This window comes from Cupressus sempervirens, chromosome 7 (genome assembly GCF_028749045.1).
Source record: "Cupressus sempervirens isolate cs-2001-9-10 chromosome 7, ASM2874904v1, whole genome shotgun sequence".
NCBI lineage: Eukaryota > Viridiplantae > Streptophyta > Pinopsida > Cupressales > Cupressaceae > Cupressus > Cupressus sempervirens.
Window position 1 is genome coordinate 186466898 of NC_143124.1, and position 14445 is coordinate 186481342.

The 14445-nt window shown below is 38.4% G+C and overlaps 1 protein-coding gene across 1 annotated transcript; it reads right to left on the reverse strand.

Annotated features, from left to right (window-relative positions):
- Window positions 1-11308: 11308 nt before the first annotated feature.
- On the reverse strand, window positions 11309-14038 carry LOC149546120 (serine carboxypeptidase-like 31). The gene is made up of 10 exons (XM_089794541.1): window positions 13771-14038; window positions 13575-13682; window positions 13381-13476; window positions 13181-13273; window positions 13000-13088; window positions 12625-12912; window positions 12299-12432; window positions 12049-12144; window positions 11756-11858; window positions 11309-11452 (listed from the first exon to the last, which is right to left on the reverse strand). Exons 1-10 carry the CDS (start codon window positions 14036-14038, stop codon window positions 11309-11311), a joined length of 1419 nt encoding a protein of 472 aa, XP_089650667.1.
- Window positions 14039-14445: the final 407 nt, after the last annotated feature.

A 14445-nucleotide genomic window follows, 5' to 3' on the forward strand; every position in this document is an offset into this window, starting at 1 on the left:
GGGAGTCTGCAATGAAAGATGAAATGGACTCTTTGCTAAAAAATAAGACATGGGATTTGTGCAAGTTGCCTGCAGGTAAAAAGGCTTTACAGAATAAATGGGTTTACAGGTTGAAAGAAGAGGAAGGAGGTAAGAAAATATTTAAGGCCAGGTTAGTTGTAAAAGGATTTGCACAGAAAAAGGGAATTGATTTTGATGAGATATTTTCTCCTGTTGTTAAAATGACTTCTATTCGTACTGTTTTAAGTCTTGTGGCTACTAAAGATTTGCATTTAGAGCAGATGGATGTTAAAACAGCCTTTCTTCATGGTGATTTGGATGAAGAAATATATATGGCTCAGCCATAGGGTTTTGAGGTCAAAGGTAAGGAGAACTTAGTGTGCAAATTGAAGAAAAGTTTATATGGCTTGAAGCAAGCACCTCGGCAATGGTATCTGAAATTTGACAGTTTTATGCATGAGCATGGATATAATAGGTGTCATTCAGATTACTGTGTTTATTTTAAGAGGTTGGATGATGATAGCTACATTATTTTATGTTTATATGTTGATGATATGTTGTAGCTGGGTCTAACATGGATCATATTAAGGGGCTGAAACACCAATTAGCACATGCATTTTCTATGAAGGATTTGGGGGCAGCAAAAAAAATTCTTGGTATGAAGATTTGCAGAGATAGGAAGCACAGAACATTGACGCTATCTCAAGCTGATTATGTTGAGAAGGTGTTGCAACGTTTCTCTACGGAGAATGCTAAAGCTGTCGACACACCTTTACCTGGTCATTTGAAATTGACTAAGGAGATGTGTCCCAAGACACAGGAAGAGGAGGATAAGATGTCCAAGGTACCCTATGCTTCAACTGTAGGAAGTTTGATGTATCCTATGGTATGCACTAGGCCAGATATTGCACATGCAGTGGGAGTCGTTAGCAGGTATATGAGTCATCAGGGATTTGAGCATTGGAATGCTGTCAAGTGGATTCTCAGATATTTAAGAGGAACATCCAATAAGTGTTTACACCTTGGGGGCTCTACTACTGATTTACAAGGCTATGTTGACTCAGATTTGGCTGGGGATATTGATACCAGATGGAGTACTACAAGTTATGTCTTTACTGTTGGTGGGGCAGCCGTGAGCTAGGTTTCTAGGTTACAGAAGATTAATGCTCTCTCCACTACAAAGGCAGAGTATGTTGCTGCTACAGAGGTAGCCAAGGAGATGATATGGCTTCAGTTCTTCTTGGAAGAATTGGGACATCCTCAAAAGGATAATTATTTGTTCACAGATAGTCAGAGTGCCATTCATCTTGCTAAGAATTCAGCTCTGCATTCTAAGACCAAACACATACAGTTGCGGTACCATTTAATTTGGTCAGTTTTGGAGGATGGACAGTTAAAGCTGGAGAAGATACATACCAATGACAATCCAACAGATATGTTGACAAAGGTTGTAACAAGGGAGAAGCTGAACTCCTCTTCAGCTTCGGTTGGTCTTTTAGACTGAAAATGAATAAAAGAACAGTAGAGTCTAGGATGGTTTGATCCAGTGGGAGCCCCATGTGGTAGTGGTATTGCTACAGGATCAGTCTCCAAGTGGGAGATTGTTGTTTAGTGTGGAGCCTGATCAGTCCCCAAGTGGGAGATTGTTAGATTGTGGTGACTAATCAGGAAAGTACTGTACATACTTGTATAAAAAGGGCTTAGGGTTGGGTATTTTTCATAATTTAGTGATACGAAATTGGTTCTTGCAGCGGTATTGAGCTGTAAGGGATTACGGATTGTAATCAGGTTGTAATCACTAGATTGTAATAAGATCGGACTTGCTGTTTGGTGGACCTAGCCCAGGGATTGGGTGAACCACGTTAAATCTTGGTGCCTTGTGTTCATTTTTGTGTGTTCTATTATTTTTTGTTATTGGTTATATTTGCATGTAGTTTTTATTTCTGTGTGGTTTTTCCTAACACCGACATGGTACTCTAAACCTTCACCATCTATAACTGAGTGATCCAATTTTTGTTTGGCTTCAACACAATGACACAAATAATAATTTGTCCCTTCTTCATTGTCTTCAGGTGCAATAACAGCAAAAACATGGCCTGCAGTGACAAATGTACAAAATGCGGTCATTAATTCAGAAAATACTTGGGTAAAAGTTATAAAGTTACATATTGAAATTACAAAGATATATATATATATATATTACCAGGTTGCACTAAATTTGACAAGCGGTCAAAGTTAATAGATGAATCCATCTCTACCATTTCCAGTGCTTTGGGGGGAGGATAGGTGTCAATTGGGTCCAAAACTCGTATATCCCATTTGTCCACCCATTCAGTTGACTCACAGTCATCCCAATTTTCCTCTGCACATGATGGACAATAGCATGCCATTTTTCGTGTGTAGATACTCCATGAACCTGCATCAGAGCTTCTAAAAGAGTGTAACTCACTAGATCCTATTAGTGTGAAACAATCTTGATATGGTGCAATGTTAGTATTATCTATCAACCAAAAAAATCTATGAACTGTAGAGTCACCTTCCTTACCTGGACCCATTGTAGCGTTACACCATTGGACGATGGATTTTGCATCTATCAATATTGCTCCATCTTTGTACTTTAGTTCTTCACGAACCAAGGCTCTTTTAATGCATGCCCCTGCACCATCGTGCTCTCCCTTACCATGACTAGCCTCTGTGAAATTCCACATATATTGAATTCTACACAACCTGTGCATCCTGCTCAACCAATAGAACATCCGTGCATTCTTGAATTGAGATGCACAATTGTCTGACCAAATAATGTGTTGACGATATGATATGCCCCTGTTAGCCAAATCTCCATAAAATAGTTGAAAACAACCATGTACAAACTCCGTAGAATGTGATCGATCATCGCTGATGTAAAAATGGTACTCCCTCAAAATCTTCCTGTCATCCTCTGTACTTGTAGGTGAATGCATTAATGTTATGTGAACAAATATAGAAACCTGCTGAGATGTATAATACTTTTCTTGCAACTCATTTTGTGGTTGTAGTGTGTAGTTCTCTGCAAAATCTACAACCGAAACAATGGTATCCAATGGAAACGTATCCTTACACAACTTGAATTGCAAATCTAACCATCAAGCTCTATGGGTATGCCTTGCATACTCGTACATAATCTTTTCACGAAAAATCTTCATGAACTCATACACTAGAATCTTTTCAATAACTAGATCACATCTTTTACCATGTTTCCCATCTTTTAGAGCATATGTCACTGTCTTGAATTTTCTGTAATCTACTATTTCATTTCCAATTGCATGTGTACTATCTATATGTCGACAAGTTGATAAAAGTTGCAAAGAACCACAAAATAAGCACGTACCATCCAAGCATGATGTCTTGTAAAATTGTTGGTCATCCCCTATTTCACATAAAATGTTGGATATGAATTCCCTTGAAGATCTTGGTGGCTCTTTTATGTCACAATCATGCAAAACAAACTGAGAATGCAAAACTACGCATATGTCCCTAAAAACATCAAAATGGTTAGAAAATTCAATATGTATCCTACAACAACAAGTTGTGCGTGTGTGATTTATTTTCACATAAAAAGGTTTACCCATCTCAAAAAATCTTTGACTTATTCGAATTTGAGGATACATACCAATAAATTTTGCAAAAAATTGTGTCTGAGTTGAGTCCAAAAAATGTTTCGCATGTGGCTCGCGATTTCGGCTACCAATCCTCCTTACAACATCTCTTTGATTAGGAGAAACACGTGTGTTATTTTTCCAAAAATCTTCGACCAATGATTTCAAGGCTTCACTAATTTCTTTATCCTTTCGCGGTAGTCTACCGCTAAATGTCCATAACTCATTTTTTGTTGGATCTTCTAATCTCTCATGCCTTAGCATGGCTCTCCTTAAGGTACCTCTACCAATTTTTAATGTTTTGCTTGTCTTTCTCATGAGTGGAGCTTTCTTCATTTGGCTACTTACTATTGTCGATGTGAGTACTCGTCTTGTGATATTACTATCTTTGGTGTGTGATTTAGAACCCACTTTGTCATAAGCACTCATTAGATTCTTTACAATATTTCTTTCATTTGAATCATTCATCGTTCTTAGCCCAAGAATCTTCATGATAGGCCTAAATTTCAAATTCTTCATCATTTCAACAAATAATTGGCATTGACCTGTAATATTTAATTCTTCAAAAAATAATCTCCACATATGATTAACTTTTCTTTGACAAGTACGCTTGCTAATCTTGTCAGGCATTGATTTCAAAATGTTAGTATCAATATCAATCAAATATTTTAGTTTTCTAAAATGAATTCTAGAAGGTGTTCTAATCTCTTCAATTCTCTCAACATTTTGAACATCAATATAAGGTTGAGTGTATTGCGTACCTTGAACTGAAGATGATGTGCCTTGGCAATAAGATGTAAAAGATGGAATATCACCTACTTGATTTGTTGATGTTGTGCTTTCAACATGACATGATGGAGTGTGTATATCATCGGATCTATAAATCAGAGTCTCTTCAACATGAGAGGATGATATGACTTCAACATTGGAAGATGGTGTAGTGGATGATATGACTCCAACATTCGAAGATGGTGTAGCGGATGATATGACTCCAACATTGGAGGATGGTGTAGCTTCACAATTCAATTGTCTTCTTGAGCGTAACAATCTCATTCGTTCTCTTTGTGTTTCTAATTCTTCCTCCTTGTTTCTTTGTATTGGTGGTTCTTGATCCTCTTCGAAAGTTAATTCTTCATCATTGCTTTGCAATTTTCTTTGTTCAGGTAGTAATTTCATTTTATCTCTTTTAATTGTCAAATCTCTCGCCCTATCTGCATTTGTTTGAATGTTTGGTTTCTTCCTTGGCATGATGATGATTTCTACATGTCAAATTATTCAAACATCCAAATTACTTAAAATGTGTAAATTACAAATTATTCAATTACATATAAAAATTATAATTATTTGAATGAATACACAATATATATCAAACGACTTGTCAAATTTCTAACCATTTCGAAATAACATTTCATTCAAACATACAATTTTTAATGAATTCACTATATATTACATAACATATCAAATTATAATCAAATTTGTATCTATATATCGAAAAACAATATTTAAAATGGATTGCACTAACCTTTTCTATTAAAAGAATATTCAAAAATTCTTCAAATCACGTATCCAATGATTGAATTTGGTGTTTGCTAGCTTCCAAAAGTGTTGAAATAGTGTTTGCTATATGTTGAAACCCATGTTTTCTGTCGAAATAACAGAGAGCATAACAAACCAAAAGTTAAAAATGGATGAAATGGGCCCCAAGGTTGGTTTTTGACCATTTTTTGGTGATTTAAGATAGTGCGTACGCACTATCTCAAAACACATCACTCCCCATCCTCCCTACTCTCTATCCTCCCTACTCTCTCTCCCATCCCCTCCACCTCTCCCTTCCTACTCTCTCCCATCCTTTACTCTCTCTCACCCTCCCTCTCCCACCACCTACTCTCTCTACCTCTCTCACCCCCTCTCCTCTCCCATCCCTGACTCTTTAGATCTCTCACACACACTCTTATCCCCCCTATCTCTCTCCCTCTCCCTCTCCTACCACCTAATTTCTCTCCCCCATCCCCTACTCTCTCTCTTCTCTCCCATCCCCTACTTTGTCTCTCTTATACACATTCTCATTCCCCCTCTCTCTCACTCTCCCGCCACCTACTTTCTCTCCCCCATCATCGTACTCTCTCTACCACCCCCTACTCTCTCTCACCCTCACACTACTAATACCTACTATCTCTCTCTTTCAAGTTCTCTCTCTCCCTCTCTACTCTCTCTCCCCCATCTTGTACAAGCTCTCTCTGCCTCTCCCACTCTCTCTCCCATCGCCTACTTTCTCTCCCCCATCCCCTGCTCTCTCTCTCTCTCGTCTCCCATCCCTTACTCTCTCACACTCTCACACTCTCCCCCATCCCCTACTCTCTCTCTTCTCTCCCATCCCCTACTCTCTCACACTCTCACTCTCTCTCATCCCCTACTCTATCTCTCTTACACATACACCCCCATCCCCCCCTCTCTCTTTCCCTCTCCCATCGCCTACTCTCTCTCCCCCATCGTCATACTCTCTCTCTCTCTACCACCCCCTACTCTCACACTCTCACACTCTGTCCCATCCCCTGCTCTGTCTCTCTTACACATACACTCCCATCCCCCCTCTCTCTTTTCCTCTCCCACCACCTACTTTCTCTCCCCCTTCGTCGTACTCTCTCTCTCTGCCACCCCCTACTTTCTCAAAACACATCACTCCCCATCCTCCCTACTCTCTCTCCCATCCCTTCCCTCTCTCTTCCTACTCTCTCCCATCCTTTACTCTCTCTCACTCTCCCTCTCCCACCACCTACTCTCTCTACCTCTCTCACCCCCTCTCCTCTCCCATCCCCGACTCTTTAGATCTCTCATACACACTCTTATCCCCCCTATCTCTCTCCCTCTCCTACCACCTAATTTCTCTCCCCCATCCCCTACTCTCTCTCTTCTCTTCCATCCCCTAATTTGTCACTCTTACACACATTCCCATTCCCCCTCTCTCTCCCTTTCCCACTGCCTACTTTCTCTCCCCCATCGTCGTACTCTCTCTACCACCCCCTACTCTCTCTCACACTCACACTACTACTACCTACTATCTCTCTCTCTCAAGTTCTCTCTCTCCCTCTCTACTCTCTCTCTCTCTCCCATCTTGTACAAGCTCTCTCTGCCTCTCCCATCGCCTACTTTCTCTCCCCCATCCCTTGCTCTCTCTCTCTCGTCTCCCATCCCCTACTCTCTCACACTCTCACACTCTCCCCCATCCCCTACTCTCTCTCTCCTCTCCCATCCCCTACTCTCTCACACTCTCACTCTCTCCCATCCCCTACTCCATCTCTCTTACACATACACCCCCATCCCCTCTCTCTTTCCCTCTCCCACCGCCTACTTTCTCTCCCCCATCGTCATACTCTCTCTCTCTCATCCACCCCCTACTCTCACACTCTCACACTCTCTCCCATCCCCTGCTCTCTCTCTTACACACACGCACTCCCATCCCTCCTCTCTCTTTTCCTCTCCCATCACCTACTTTCTCTCCCCCATCATCGTACTCTCTCTGCCACGGACCCCTACTTTCACACTTTCACACTCTCTCCCATCCCCTACTCTCTCACTTTCATAGATACACACACTCTTATCCCCCCACTCTTCTTCTTCTCTCCCATCCCCTACTCTCTACATCTGTCACACACACTCCCATCCCCCCTATTTCTCTCCCTCTCCCTCTCCCTCTCCCACTCCCTCTCCTACTGCCTACTATCTATCTCTCTCAAGTTCTCTTTCTTCCTCTCTACTCTCTCTCTCTCTCTCTCTCTCTCTCCCATCCCTTACTCTCACTCTCTCTCCCATCCCCTACTACTTTCTCTCAAACTCTCACACTCTCTCCCATCCTTTACTCTATCTCTCTTATAAATAAATACACATTCCCATTCCCCCCCTCTCTCTCTCTCTCACAATCCTTGTCCCACTGCCTACTCTCTCCCATCCCCTACTCTATATCTCTTAAATGCTTCCATTCCACCTCTCTCTCCTTCCCACTCCCTCTCCCACTGCCTACTCTCTCTCTCTCTCTCTCTCTCTCTCTCTCTCTCTCTCCCATCCCTCTACCATTGCCTACTCTCTCTATCTCTCTCTCCCCTCTCTCATTCTTGACTCTCTCTCTCTTTGACACACACACACCCATCCCCCCTCTCTCCTCTTCCATCCCCTACTTTTTCTCTCACTTTCTCTCCTTCTCCCACTCCCTCTCCCACTGCCTACTCTCTCTCTCAATCTCACTCTTACTCTCTCCCTCTCCACTCTCTCTCTCTCTCTCTGCTACCCTCTAGTCTCTCTTAAATTTTCACACTCTCTCCTATCCCCTACTCTCTCTCTCTCTCTCTCTCTCTCTCTCTCTCTCTCTCTCACACACACACACACACACACACACACACATTTCTATTCCCCCCTGTCTCCCCCTCTCCCACTCCCTCTCCCATCGCCTACTCTCTCTTCCATCCCCTACTCTCTCTTGAGCTACTTTGTCTTCCCCCTCTCCCATTCCATACTCTCTCTTTCACACACATGCACTCCCATCCTCCTCTCTCTCAAGTTCTTCCTCTCCCACTCTGCCTCCCATTACCTACTCTCTCTCTCCTCCATCCCCTACTCTTAATCTCTCTCTCCCAACCTGTACTCTCTCTCACACTTCCTCTCTCTCCCATCCCCTACTTTAAATCCCTTTCCCCCATCCCGCACTCTCTCTTTTCCACCTGTACTCTCTCTCACACTTCCTCTCTTTGCCACCCCTACTCTCTCTCTCATCCTATACTCTCTCTGCCACCCCTACTCTTTCTCACTTTCTCTCTCCCATCCTGTATTCTCTCCCCTCTCCTATCCCCTACTTTTTCTCTATCTCTTTCATGCACACACATAGCCATTCCCCTATGCCCCCCCACCTAGTTCTCTTTTGCAACTTACATCTTAATAGTGCGTGCACACTATAGTGCTTGCGCCCTATAGCGCGCGCGCTATTTAGAGTTGAGGTTTAAATAGCGCGTGCACGCTATAGGGCGCACGCGCTATTTAAACCTTAATCAAACCCAAGCCTAAGGCTTGGTTTTGCCTTGGAGATCCAACCCAAAGGTTTCGATTTGATGAACAAGCGTGAGATGTGTTTTTCAGCAAACATACAAAAATTGATTATTTTTTCTTCTGTGCTCCCCTTCAAGATTTCTCGTGGTTGGGTATCGATAAGATCAGGTTACATAGCATTATAGGTCTCTGTGTTAGCTATCTAACCATATAATTTATTTTTAATTTGAAGTATTTCAAGCCTTTCATCTATAATTTCTTTTGAATGTATGTTCATTTTTTGTCAAAAACCACCACGTACTAATTGGGCTATAGATTTTAGCTCGTTCATCGAATTTTGTAACAACTTAGTTGTTTAGAAACTAGACTCCATTCTACACACTTTGAAAAAAAAAGTTTTGATTTTAGATTAGTTTTTAGTTATTTCTAGGGGGAGCACACAAATATTTCACGTTTTTGGGATGTGTCTAGTTAAAAAATTCGTTAAAAAAAATAGACATTATAAAATTACTCGAAAAATCTGGGATAAACTAAATATTGTTAAGTAACTTTTGACCAGAGTGATTAAAAAATTTTTAAAAAAAAGTTAAAATTTTAGGGGGGCCACACTTTGTACTGTGCTATGTTTTTTTGGAATAAATAGTACCACTTTTTGTGGCCCCCTTTTTTGAGGACCTAAAACTAAACCATTTTGAAAAAAAATTAGTAGTTTAGAAACTAGATTCAAAGGACTACGACTTTTTTTTTGTCATATCTGAAAATTTTGAGCGTAACTATCTTCAAATTCTTGTTGAAGTTCAAAATTTGCAGATTTCACGAAAAAGGTGTCCACTTATACCCCCCTTTTGGCACCACAACTTTGTGCACTTACCCTGAGCTCTGGTTATTAATTGGATCTCCAACTATGCAAGTCTCCTGATTCTCTCATTTTTACATACATCCCTTGAGAGTGGAATGGTATTGATAATTTTTTGACTAAATGGTCTTGATAAGAGGCAATTGCTCCCTAATTTATCTCATTTTTTTATCAACTTGTTGATTGGGAAAATTGTATAGATCTTTCTATTACGCTATTTTTTTCATGTCTCTATGTTTTAATAATTTCTTAACCTTCTTTTAAATTAATAAGAAAGGCTTTCGTAATGTTAAGACTAATCACAGACAAATAAAAAATACATGCAAATATAACCAATATTAGAAAATAATAAATTGCATAAAAAAGAGAACACAAGACACAAAGATTTAACGTGGTTCATCCAATCCCTGGGCTACATTCACCAACAAATCTAATATTATTATTAACCAATGATTACAATCCACAATCTCTTATAGCTCAATACCGCCGCAAGAACCTACAATCTCATCATAAATAATGAAATCTCTAACCCTAAGCCATTTTATACAAGCTTTTTGCCACTTACAAAATGTGGGCTAGAATAAGTCTCACAATACAAAATTAGCAACGAACGCCTTTAACAATCAAAAAGCCATTTGAGCCTTCAGGGGTGCTGCCCTTGAAAACCCCATGATGGCATTGTCCCTTGACCCTACCCTGTATCGTGACGAGGAACGCACCTGGGGCTCTACCCCAGAACCCTGCAAGCAACAGTGCCCCCAAACCCATGTAGTAAATAATCTTGGGGGAAACCACACAAAATAAAGTGAGATATTAACCTCCAAATCTGATTAGGCTCCACATCACATGTACCATAATAAAAAAAAAATCAATAAGAATAGTATTTCTATAAATATTATGTATAGAAGAAACTTTATATTTTCCCAAATTTATGCTAGTGATTGAATAATAATTAAACTATCTATTTCTCTATATGATGAGAGAACACATACACATAAATGTAAAATGAAAATGATTTTATTTCCATAAACATAATATATAATTAGGACACATTTGATTGTTTATCTTGTAGTAGTGATACAACGATAACAAAAACAAGGTATTTCTCTATTTTATTTAGATCAAACATACAAATATATATGCTCAAGAAAATATATCTTTTTATATGAAATTGTTGTTAAGTCCAAGTCAACTTGAATAATAATTTGTTGCATTAATTGCATCACATCATGTACAATAATTTAAAATAATTTCAACCTATAAAAAATTAGCACCCATCTACTAATTTTAGTAGGGATGAAATGTAAAATGATTATTTGATCATTTTCCCATCAAAACCTATTATCACTATACATAATAATACAATATAATATAAGAACATTACAAATTATCTTGCTAAATGAAATTCTAATTCAATAGAGAGCTGGAATATAGTACATACAGGACAATTACCTTCAAATATGTCAAATTTGTTGGATCATTTGATAACTTGTGATGCTTTTTCTCTCATGGACACACTGTCCTTTTGAAGAACTCATGGTCATCCTACCACATACATTCGCATCCAAATATTCAAGGGTGAAATCAAACCGTTAAATGCAATGAATTATTGAAGGTGCAGTATAGATCAGCACTCTTCTTGTAAGATACAATAGCCTTGAATGCACAAGTCTCAGTAGTGGTACTGCACTTAATCGTTCTGCACATTATTTAGATTGATGATAACTTTCCCGCCTGATATACCTGTACTCTCATTAATAGAAAATTTAAAGGCCTGACATTTTCATTGGTTTGGCAAAACTTTCCCAGAAAGAAATGAGGTGAAGAAAAACAAAGCTTTGCCTCTGTTAAAAAGTGGCACTGCATGGCCGGCACCTCTGAACGTTGAGAATGTCAACTTCCCATAATTTTGAGTCCAACCACCTACCTGAAATTATCCAAAGATTTAAAAAATAATAATCAATCCAAAAGATTGGGAAAATAATGTCTTATTTTTTTAGAAAAGCCTACTAAATATATAAATAATATATGATATATTTATATGAAAAATTTGGATCATATTTGAAAAAAAAACAAATAAAAATGCAGTCAGTTTGTATGCAAAATTTATGTTTTTATATTGTTATCTTTGTCAAATTTGCATCATTTCAAATGAGATCAATTGATTTCGAGCTTGCATCTTTTTAATATAAATTCACTTAATGATTTGGTGATTGAATTAAATTCCCACCTGCCCCTCATAATACCATGGCCGCCATTTACTTTTGGGAAGTTGGAGAGCATTTAGACTATATCTTGTTGATAGCACTGGAACCCGCCCATCAGTGTCCCCACTGTTAAATACACTATTTATATTATTTGATATATATATATAGGAATAAATTTAAAAAATATATTCCTATTATGATTCTGATTAGTCTAAATGAATCATCTGATATCATTTTAGTAAAATCAAAGAAATTAACCCATAAGATATATGGACAAATCAAAATAAAAAATGTAATATTTAAACTAATTTAAAACCTGTAAACCCATATCCTTAGACCTGCCTCCATAAGCTTAAGATAGGCAGGCAATACCGATGCTTGAGAGTCTGCCCACCCATTGAAGATATCTTTGCTGCATTGTGAAAAATAATTTCATTCTAATTATAAGTTGCCGATTAATGATTTGAACTATGAAAGAACTAATTTTTTATGTTAAATGATATAAATTTAGTCTTTCTGAAGCTATGGTATATATGTTGTTGCCTTCTATTTAGAGAAAACCTTACTTGCAAATACTCCAATTTCTAACGTGTGAGCCATTGAGGACATGAAGAGCTTTCTGAACATTATATCTATTGTAATAGACTGCAGCATAGTCATCAAGGCAAGGATCATACCCACCAACCATTTTCCTCGTCATCTGCATAAAGAATTGAAAAATGTTTAACAATAGTAGTCATGCGGTTTTGGTATTTAATGAAAAAAAATGTGAGTTTGAGTTTGCATCATTGTGGAAACCAGATTCAGGGAATTTTACGAAGGGTTTCACCTATAATGTGATTGGATCCTCATGGAAAAGAAGAATACCGACAGCATTGAGATAGAAATATACCTTGTTGGTTGAATATTTGAACTGATTTCCCTTGCTTTTTGCATTTTTTGTTGTGTTCTTGTGAATGCATATAGGAGTGTAGAGACTATACTTGTCTATGCTGTTCAGTTGATCAAAAACTTCAGATATAGCATCTCTGCAGTTTTTGTTGTCCAATGTATTTCTAGAATCAAAATCACAGTTCTCTACAATGGCTATGTGGGTTTCATCTGATACTACTGCATGGCTCCATGCATAATCCATTTGACCTCGCAAATCATGAGCATCATGCATTTCAGGGTTGCCCACCTGAATTGAGCAGTGTATACTTCAACGTTTTTAATCATGAAAAGAATTTTTTCATTAAAACTAAGCTGACAGAAAGGCTTTGCTTACCATAAAACCTTTGAGATTTATACGAAGGCTCTTGGAGTAGATTTTGTTTTGATCATGTATGACTTCTACGAGCTCAGGTACATATTTGCCTGATAACACAAAGACAATTGAATGTATCAATTTACAACAGAGATGGGTTTTTCTTTAGGACAGTAAATATAAAATGAGTTAAACCCAACACCTGCATAGCTTTCCCCTGCAATGTAGAACTCATGTGTCCTATATTGGGGGTAAATTCCAAACCAGTTTTGGAGGAACATGTATGTATCATGAGCTGTGTAGTTGAAACCATCATTCAACCTCTAAATTAGTCTCAAACATGAATTTTCAATATAAATAATTTTAAAGAACATGAAATATAAGAAAAAGCTGGAGCTTCACCAGTAATATTATCTCCTAGCATCTTGTAATCAGATGTTTCATTGGAGTAGGAAAATCCCACTCCAACTGGAGACTCAAGAAATAACATATTGGCTTCTGATCATCAAACCATAGAAAATTGCCAATGTTTCAGTTATACTGGTGTAAAAAGGAGTAATGAATTCGATCAACAAAATTGTTCTTGAATAAAATACCTCTATTCCATGAGTACTCATTGAAAGAAAGAGTCTTTCCATCTGAATTTATGATGAAAGGTCCAATCTCTTGTGTTGCTCCATATCCCACAGATGAACACCCTGGACCTGTTGAATGAATATAGTTGTTACATGAATGCAATAAATCACAATCATTGATACATTTTAGTATAAAAAAACTGCCATGGGCTAGCACCTCCATTAAGCCATAGGACCAAAGGCCTTTTCTCTTTTAGAGTAGCGGCCTCAAAGAACCAATAGAAGAGAGCTCTTCCATTTCCTTCATTCACAGCCACATACCCAGAATAGTGATTAAACCCCACTTTAGGTTGTCCGGGCAAATGGGTTACCAAATCTTGATTCTTAATATCTTTCCATTTATTTCTACTGTCTATAGACTGTGAGTGTGCAACAGTCATCATACAAAACCCCAAAAAAACCCACAACGGCAGGTAATCAGCCATTGTTGTCCTATCTTGACTACCACTACAATTTATATAGATGTAAAAGGTATATAAGGATTTGTAGATTATAACTTAATGCGGGCATATGGACGTGACAATCCAGGCATAAAAATCTACAAGACAAAGTATTTATGAGAACCATATCTATCATCTTTAAGAGAATTAGAGGCCTTTTAAGTCAGAAATTTGAAATTTCTCTTCAACAGAGAGCTTAGGTGTGGAGTCCAAATTAAAACAAGACATTGTATTTGAAGACCTCATGATGACACTTGAGAATAATACTAGAAAACCAAGAGTTCTAGAATGGGTTCAGCCGACGAATGATCTTACCTTAGGGTTAAACCCATCATATGTAGATTTTGGGTTTAAACTAATGCAGAAGGAAATGCTACAATCAACATGAACAT

What these genes read in the sequence shown, in the direction of transcription:
- LOC149546120 (XM_089794541.1), bottom strand. Translation starts at nt 14,038, where the DNA reads ATGGCTGATTACCTGCCGTTGTGGGTTTTTTTGGGGTTTTGTATGATG. An exon ending in TCAAATATTCAACCAACAAG is followed by an intron (nt 12,433 to 12,624) that starts GTATATTTCTAT and finishes TTCTTTATGCAG; the next exon opens with ATGACGAGGAAAATGGTTGG. An exon ending in CATGGTATTATGAGGGGCAG is followed by an intron (nt 11,453 to 11,755) that starts GTGGGAATTTAA and finishes GGATAATTTCAG; the next exon opens with GTAGGTGGTTGGACTCAAAA.